Source organism: Babylonia areolata, chromosome 2, assembly GCF_041734735.1.
Source record: "Babylonia areolata isolate BAREFJ2019XMU chromosome 2, ASM4173473v1, whole genome shotgun sequence".
Taxonomy (NCBI): domain Eukaryota; kingdom Metazoa; phylum Mollusca; class Gastropoda; order Neogastropoda; family Buccinidae; genus Babylonia; species Babylonia areolata.
Window position 1 is genome coordinate 42,017,120 of NC_134877.1, and position 9,168 is coordinate 42,026,287.

The following is a 9,168-nucleotide window of genomic DNA, read 5'->3' on the forward strand; positions in this document are numbered from 1 at the left end:
TTCCTGGCGAAATTCTGTAGAAAAATCCACTTTGGATAGGAAAAACAAACAACAAAAACTGCACGCAGGAAAAAAATACAAAAAAATGGGAGGCGCTGTAGTATAGCGACGCGCTCTCCTTGGGGAGAGCAACCCAAATTTCACACAGAGAGATCTGTTGTGATAAAAAGAAATACAAATACAAAACAAACAAATGCACAGATCAAGATGAATATATCAGTCTATGAAAATGGATAGGCAGTATACAAGTACATCATGACACGACGCATTGCAGCACAATACGATGCAGTTCAACTTAAATTCATAGTATTGGCGACATGTAGTTCAACTGACGGACTGTTAAAAAACAAGACACACAAAAAACAACGACAAATAAACGAAAAAACATAGCAAAACAACAACAACAACACACACACACACACACACACACACACTTTGATAGCAGAACAAATACAGTTACAGACAGAAAAAAAAGGCAACAATGTGTGGGTGGCGCTGTGCTGTAGCGACACGTTCTCCCCGAGGAAAAAGCAGATGTTACACAGAGAAATAGGTCGGGACAACAGAAATTAAACAAACATCAACAGCAACAAAAAACACCGCAATACAATACAGACACAGTTGCTTTTTGGGCGGTGGTAGCTGCTGCCTGTGGGAGTACATGTCGCTTGCGCCCAGGTCATTCTCCAGCCCCCTGTCAGGGCCATAATCTATACGCCCAAACCATCCCATCTTTCTTGTGCCCCAGAACCTGGGATATTTTCTTGTTATCTGTATCATTATTTCGATGATGCTGAATGGTGATAGGGGTGAATTATCTATATCGTTATTTCGATGATGCTGAATGGTGATAGGGGTGAATTATCTATATCGTTATTTCGATGATGCTGAATGGTGATAGGGGTGAATTATCTATATCGTTATTTCGATGATGCTGAATGGTGATAGGGGTGAATTATCTATATCGTTATTTCGATGATGCTGAATGGTGATAGGGGTGAATTATCTATATCGTTATTTCGATGATGCTGAATGGTGATAGGGGTGAATTATCTATATCATTATTTCGATGATGCTGAATGGTGATAGGGGTGAATTATCTATATCGTTATTTCGATGATGCTGAATGGTGATAGGGGTGAATTATCTATATCGTTATTTCGATGATGCTGAATGATGATAGGAGTAAGGAAGATGCTGTTAGGGGGTGTCCCTTTAAAATAATTTATTTTTGGATCACTTGACAAGGCTGTACAACTCACGTAAGATATCCCTGCGTCAACCATGCTGAAACAAAGATACAGACGCCTGCAGAGTTCGTCAGGAAATTTTGAGCAACACTCATATAGATGCATTCTGATCTGTGTGGTCCCATTTGGGCACACAGCGAAAAAAAAAGGAAAAAAAACGGAAAAAAAAAGATGGGGATCAAACCCACGTCCTCTCAGTCGTCAGTCCGCGACGTTAACCACTTCGTCACGGCGGCTGGTCAAGCGACCCAGTCTTTAATCCGTCAGGGCACAGGCTGGTCAATGCCCCACGATTGACGTTAATGATCAGTGGCCATGGACAACAGCCCGAAGCGGTGGACAAAGGACGAATCGGTTTGTACCTCCCTCTGGGTTTACATCCCCAAAGGGGGCTTTGTCCTCAGGGACAGTACCGCTGTGGCCTACTACTACTCTTTGATCTGATCAATATGGACGGTCCCTCCTTGTATTTGATAATGAACGCTTCTTTTTCTGGATCAAACGGAAATTACTCTGTGACCTGCCGGCCGCTTGGGCTTTGAGACATTTCCGGTCACTCTGCCAGTGTCCTGCCTGGGTGGGCGTTGTCAACACAGTTGATCAGCGTGGAGTCGACTGTAGCGCTAACAAGGATTTTATAAAAACTTTAAAAAAAGAGTTTTTTTGTTTTTGTTTTCGTATTTGTATTTGTGTTTCTTTTTACCACAGCAGTTTTCTCTGTGTGAAATTCGGGCTGCTGTCCCCAGGGAGAGCGCGTCGCTACACTACAACGCCACCCATTTTTTTGGTATTTTTTCCTGCGTGCAGTTTTATTTGTTTTTCCTATCGAAGTGGATTTTTCTACAGAATTTTGCCAGGAACAACTCTATTGTTGCCGTGGGGTCTCTTACGTGCGCTAAGTGCATGCTGCACACGGGATCTCGCTTTATCATCTCATCCGAATGACTAGCGTCCAGACCACCACTCAAGGTCTAGTAGATGGGGAGAAAATATCGGCGGCTGAGCCGTGATTCGAACCAGTGCGCTCATATTCTCTCGCTTCCTAGGCGGACGCGTTACCTATGGGCCATCACTCCACTGTGTGCTCAGTTAATTAATTTGTAGCTAAATTCCAGGGGAAAAGACAAGAACCATACTGACGGTGAAGGGACGTATTTTGCAAAAGAATAAAGTACAAGATCAGCACTCTATGTTATAGATGTATTCACAAAACTGCCCCTTCCTATCTCTGCAGCTGCCTTCACCTCTACACTCCATCTCGCTCACTACGATCAGCTTCGGATCCACTCTGCTTACGCATACCCAGATTCAAACACTCGACTGTTGGCCGCCGTTCTTTCTCTGTCTCTGTTCCTTGCAATTGGAATGAACTTCCTCTTTCGCTTAGTCAAGTCTCACACTTAGCTCTTTCAAGTCTGGCATTAAAACCCACTTCTTCCCAAAATAGCCTCCCTTGCCTGCCTCTTCCTTGTATTTAGTTTCTAGAGTTATAGAGTTATGCATGCGTGTGAATGACTGGTGCGAAAGCGCTTTGATTTGTCTCCGCACAAGATTCAGCGCTATATAAACACCATAATTATTATTATTAAAAGACCGAGAGCTGGCAGCAAAGCATAGCTTTTCACCGGTCTGATTCAGCGACTGACATATCATCGACATTATTGACCCGATGAGCCAGCTGAAAACAATTGTGCACAGTGCAATGGGAAACGCATTTTCATGAACTATATGATGCGAGCGAGTGTCACGGACAAGGAGGGTTGTGCGTGCGTGTGTGCGAACGCTGCCACTTTTGGTTGACCCCTCTCCTTGTAGCTCTTCCGCGTGCTCCATGTAGCTGAGGAAGTGTATGGAATGCACGTGTTGCACTAGAAAACATGACGTGCATATTTCTAATTTGTGAGTTATAGAAAGTTTTCTCCTTTTGGAAAACCAGCACCATTAGTCAGTGGAGCAGGACACTCGGCCAGGTCAAGTGTAGGGTCCTACGGAGAGAGACGCTCAGCCGGTATTTTGGCCGGATCTCAGAAACCGTTGAGGTATTCATTCATTTATTTTAGTCGTTGCAATGATAAAATGATCTTAGTTTGTAGTATTTGTTGTACAGCCGTCCGAAAATATGCGTACCTGTATTATAAGTCGCTTTTGCTCTTCATGTGTTACCTGAATTTTTTACTGTCTGACGGTACATGTTCTTAATCTCTCATTTTCGTCGTAGAGTTATTTCCTAGTCTGGAACGTTACCAGTTTGCTTGAAACTGACACGTGGTTTTTTGCTTGAGTGTTTATTCTCTAATTCGGTATTACTTTCACCGTATTAGTTTCAAATTACCTCATGTATTCTGTTTAATGTGCTAGAATTACTATTTCTCCCAGTTCTGAATGTGGAAACAGTGAAGTAAAGTCTAGCCTACATTCGTTTGTGAGATTATTTTCCGTGGATTTGTAAACTACTTCGGGAATTAATATTTCGTAGAAAGACTGGAAGACCGTTCAGTTTGTTCAGATTGCTTTGCCAGTAAACCATATTTAAGGGGAGTGAATGAGTCACTGTCCATAATGTAACGTAGTGCTATTGTGATTCCCCTTTCGCCCCGAGATGGTGGGCGGCGGCGGAATCTTACCAAAATCGTGGATAATTCACTAGAACTTAGCCGCAGATTCTAGGTTTTTGTCTAGGGAACTCCATTCTTCCTGTGTGGAGACTCAACTTCATCCCCCGCTGTTTGAGTGGCCGTCTTCCGCCTGGGGAGCTCGAGCGTCGCTGGTGGACGTGTTTCCCCAAGCCAACACCAGAGTCCACCTTCCAGAACTACGAACTGTGCGGTGCCAGTTTCTATCCCCTCCCCCCCCCCCCCCCCCAAGCTCAGTATTACTGGGAAAAAAGACAAACTGTCACAGAAGAGGGTGACGAAGGGAAAATTGTGGGTGTTCCTCATGTGGAAGAGGAAAACGAACAGACTTCTTTTCTTTGTGGTGTCTAATTAAGTATTGTATCGTGTCTGTGATTTTTTGTCAAAGTATTTGGAGTAAATGTTTTGTATCTGTTTATTCCAGGCTTTTGTTTGGATAAAGGTGAGAGAGCGTGAGAGAGCTGGCCATAACTTTAGTTTGAAAAGTTGCACGCGACAATTGGCGAGCCTGCCAGGATCCTTTCTTGGATAGTAGTATCTGAATTCATTTTTGTCACTGGCCACTCTCCTCGTTCACCACTCACCCCCATCTCCCAATCTTAATTACATTATCGTAATGAATTGACAGGTAGCTGTAGGTGTTTGGAGTGGACTTGGATCTGTAAGTTACCAGTTTACATTTGTACATTACTTCATTCTTTAGTGTATGATATTGGTCATTCATTGATTGCATGGAACTTCGTTCTGGCTGCAAGCTTAGCGTCATGGCTGAAAGGAGGCAGGATCGTATTTCACGGTGGCGCAGTTTCGCTGCCGAGTTAGAGGTTCCCAGGGAGCAAGTTGCTGAGTTTGTTGCTAGTCAAATGCTTAAGGAGGATGAGGCTGCAGAGAAAAGGGAGTTAGACGAAAGAGCTCATCAGAGGCAGCTGGAATGGGAAGAAGAGCAGCGGCGGAAACAGCTGGAATGGGAAGAAGAGCAGCGGCGGAAACAGCTGGAATGGGAGGAGGAGCAACACAAACAACAGCGTGAAGAGCATTCCCTCCGGCTTGAGGTTCTGCAGAGGGAGAAGAAAGGGAAGAATTATGGCAACAGTATGGTTATGGACCAGGTAGAGGGAGAGTCTGACACTGACGACGACCGTGGATTTCGCCCCAGCCTTCCAAAGTTCGATGACAGTAAGGGTGACATTTCGTCTTGGTTGAAGAGGTTTGAGCGTGTCGCTACTCTGTACGGATGGAAGAAGAGCACCTGGGCGACTCGAGTTTCTACTCGTCTCACTGGTAAGGCCGAGGATGTCTACAACAACCTGAGCGACGCTGACGCGGGTGACTACGATAAGCTGAAGGAGCAACTTTTAGCTCGTTACCAATTGAATGCAGAGACGTATCGTCGTCGTTTCAGGAACTGTAAAAGAAAAGACAATGAAACTTTTGTGCAGTTTAGTGCCAGGTTGCAGGACAACTTAAAGCAGTGGCATGAGCAATCTAAGATTCCTGATCTGAAACAATTGATTCTCCTTGAGCAGTTCTTACAATCTTTGCAGGCTGACATGGCCGCCTACGTGATGGAGAAGCAGCCACAGTCTCTGGAAGAAGCTGTCGCATCAGCTGAAGTTTACTTCATGGCTCATAGGGGTGGGAGGAAGTTTCTTCAGCCGGTAGGTCTTAGTGGTAACGCTTCAGCGGGGCAGGATAAGTCCAAGGTGGGTGGAACTAAGAGCGAGTCTGGGAATTCCTCTGTTAAGACTTGTTTCATCTGTCAGTCACCTAAGCACTTGGCTAGAGACTGTCCCAGGAAAGGGAAATCGGCGGGCGCAGTACAGCATCAAGGGACAGAGGTCAGGCAAACAGTTCAGGTGCCTACTCTCTGCACGCCATGTAGAGAGCAGGAATACGATCCACACTGTCTGGTCGTGGTCGAAGGCAAGGCAGTACCAGGACTGCGTGATACAGGGTCTCATGTCTGTGTCGTGAAGAAGTCCCTCATATCTGATTGTCATCTTACCGGCAGGCAACTTGAGGTTTCAATGGCTGAGAAAGACATCAAGCGGCACTATCCTATTGCTGTGGTTAGGATAGAGAGTCCGTTTTTCACAGGTCAGGTTGAAGCTGTAGTTATGGAGACTCCAGTGGTTGATTTCATAGTTGGGAATCATGCCCGGTTGGAAGATCGAAAAGTTCTGCCAGTGTATGGTACACCCAAGGAAATCTCTGTAGTCACTCGTGCTCAGGCAGCAGAGAAGCAACCTTCTACTTTGCGGGTGGCATCTCCAGGTCTCGAGACCGTGACGCCAGAGCAGTTGAAGGAACTACAGAAAGGTGATCCCGGATTGAAGTCTTTGCGGGAGGCAGCCGATCGTAGAGACGTTAGGGTTTCTGGTCGTACAGGCGAGGTGTCCTTCAGGTGGAGGAAGGGTATTCTGTACCGTGAGTACAGTCAGGCGAAGACTGAGTACAGTCAAGTTGTGGTCCCCGCACAGCTTAGACAGGGAGTAATGAAACTGGCTCATGAACCGCCTATGGGGGGTCATCAAGGAGGAAAGAAGACTCTGGACAGGATTTGGAAACAGTTTTTCTGGCCTGGCATGTGTGCAGACGTTCGCCGATTTGTTTCGTCCTGTGACCAATGCCAGAAAGTCTCTCCAAAACCTCAGAGAGTACCTCTAGGGAAGATGCCTCTGATCGACACTCCTTTTGAGCGGGTAGCAGTTGACCTTGTTGGGCCGATTACTCCTGCGTCAGGGTCAGGGAACCGCTATATCTTGGTGGCTGTGGATTACGCCACCCGGTACCCCGAGGCCGTTCCTCTTAAGACCGTTGAAGCTACCACGGTTGCTGAAGCACTGTGGGAGGTCTGGACTCGAGTTGGTGTGCCGTCTGAGATTTTAACTGATCGCGGAACCCAGTTCATGAGCGATGTAATGAAGCAGATGGAGAGATTGTTGTCCATCCGTGGGTTGGCAACAACTCCTTACCATGCTCAAGGAAATGGGCTAGTAGAGCGGTACAACGGCGTTCTGAAGATTGCGTTGCGGAAGCTTACTCAGGAGAAACCAAAGCAATGGGATCGGTATATCCCTGCACTGCTCTTTGCTTACAGAGAAGCGACTCAGGAGTGTTTGGGGTTCTCACCATTTGAGCTCCTGTACGGAAGAACAGTACGAGGGCCTTTGTCTGTCTTGCGCCAGCTGTGGACAGATGAACACACTTCTGAAGAAGTTCGCACTACTGCAGAGTACGTAGTAGACTTGAGGAACCGTATCGAGGAAACCTGTGAGTTGGCACGCAGGAATTTGGCTGCAGCTTCTCGGAGACATGCTGAGGTTTTTAACAGGAAGTCTCAGAATCGTGTGTTCTCCCCTGGTGACAAGGTACTGCTGCTTTTGCCCCAGAGACATAACAAATTACAGCTGTGCTGGCAGGGTCCCTTTGAGGTATTGGAGAGGAAGGGAGAAGCTGACTATAAGATTCGCATGGGAGGACAGGACAAATTGTACCATGCGAATCTGCTGAAGAGGTATGTGGAAAGACAGGCGGACTCTGCTTATGGTGAAGTTCCGATGGTGGCTGTTGCTGTCATAGAGGAGACTGAACCAACTTCTGTCGCTGACAGGGAGTTGCCTGTGCCCAGTCTGGTGGCTGAGGAAACAATAGCTGACTTGAACTTTGGACCAGGTCTGAATGACAAACAGAAAGAGGAAGTTTTGACAATTGCTCGTCGGCATGAGAAGGTCATCACGGATGTACCGTTGAAGACGAACTTGGCAGAGTTTAACATGACCGTAGACACAGCAAAGCCGGTGCGAGTAAAACAGTACCCTTTGCCCCACGCCAAAGTGGAGATCGTCAAGCAAGAGGTAGAGACCATGAAGACGCTTGGGGTGATAGAGCCTGCTGCATCTCCCTATAATGCGCCGGTAGTTCTCGTACGCAAGAAAGACGGAAAGATCCGGTTCTGCGTTGACTATCGACGTTTGAATAACGTCACCGTCTTTGATGCGGAACCTCTACCTGACGTAGAGCATCTTTTCTCTTCTCTAGGTAAAGCCCGGTACTTCAGCAAGTGGGACCTCAGCAAAGGTTACTGGCAAATTCCGGTCAGAGAAGACATCCGGCCTATGACCGCTTTCACTACCCCCAGTGGACAGTTCCAGTTCACTGTGATGCCCTTCGGCTTGAAGAATGCAGCAGCAGTTTTCTCAAGGATGATGAGAGCTTTGCTGGATCCCATAGGCATGAAAGATGTACATAACTTCATGGACGACATCATGATTGCGTCCGAAACATGGGAAGAACATCTCTCTGCTATAGAGGCAGTTTTCCAGCGATTGGAGGAAGCAAATTTGTCAGTCCGTCCAAGGAAGTGCTTCATTGGGTTCGAGGAACCGAGTTTTCTGGGACATGTTGTACGGCACGGTCAAATCCTGCCGGAAATGGACAAGGTGGAGAAAGTTATGAAAGCACCAGTTCCTGAGACTAAGACGCAAGTGCGAGCCTTCTTGGGCCTGGTAGGCTACTACCGTAAGTTTATCCCTAATTTCTCTGCCATAGCACTTCCCCTGACGGACCTCACCAGGAAAGGTGCTCCCAACAACGTCGTTTGGACTCCAGAGTGCGATCGGGCCTTCAAAACTTTGAAGGGTCGTCTGGTTTCTAGGCCAGTGTTGCAACTGCCAGATCTGTCCTGCCAGTTCGTCTTACGAACTGACGCCTCAGACCGTGGTCTGGGGGCGGTGCTCCTACAGGAGAAGGAAGGTGTACTACACCCTGTCGCGTTTGCCAGCAGGAAATTGTCTGGAACTGAAAGTCACTACTCTACGATTGAGAAGGAGTGCTTAGCAGTAGTGTGGGCTACAGACAAATTCCAGCAATTTTTGTATGGTCAGCAGTTTGTGCTTGAGACTGATCATCAACCTCTGCGGTACTTGCAGACAGCAAAAGTTGCGAACCAAAGGCTGCTGAGGTGGAGTTTGCTCTTACAGTCTTACTCCTTCACAGTTCGAGTGATCCCTGGCAGACTGAATGTTGGTGCCGACTATTTGAGTCGGGCATCTGTGGAATAATTGTTTCCCCTTTGTAGCCGTGCAGACAGACGTCTGTGCTCAATCAGGGGGGTGTTGTCACGGACAAGGAGGGTTGTGCGTGCGTGTGTGCGAACGCTGCCACTTTTGGTTGACCCCTCTCCTTGTAGCTCTTCCGCGTGCTCCATGTAGCTGAGGAAGTGTATGGAATGCACGTGTTGCACTAGAAAACATGACGTGCATATTTCTAATTTGTGAGTTATA

At 46.9% G+C, this 9,168-nt stretch overlaps 1 protein-coding gene across 1 annotated transcript; it reads left to right on the top strand.

The window, feature by feature from the left end:
* Positions 1 to 4,647: 4,647 nt before the first annotated feature.
* Positions 4,648 to 8,946, top strand: LOC143277457 (uncharacterized). The gene has a single exon (XM_076582291.1). It carries the CDS (start codon positions 4,648 to 4,650, stop codon positions 8,944 to 8,946), a length of 4,299 nt encoding a protein of 1,432 aa, XP_076438406.1.
* The last annotated feature ends 222 nt before the right edge of the window (positions 8,947 to 9,168 follow it).

Coding starts and splice junctions, on each gene's coding strand:
- LOC143277457 (XM_076582291.1), top strand. CDS start 4,648: ATGGCTGAAAGGAGGCAGGATCGTATTTCACGGTGGCGCAGTTTCGCT.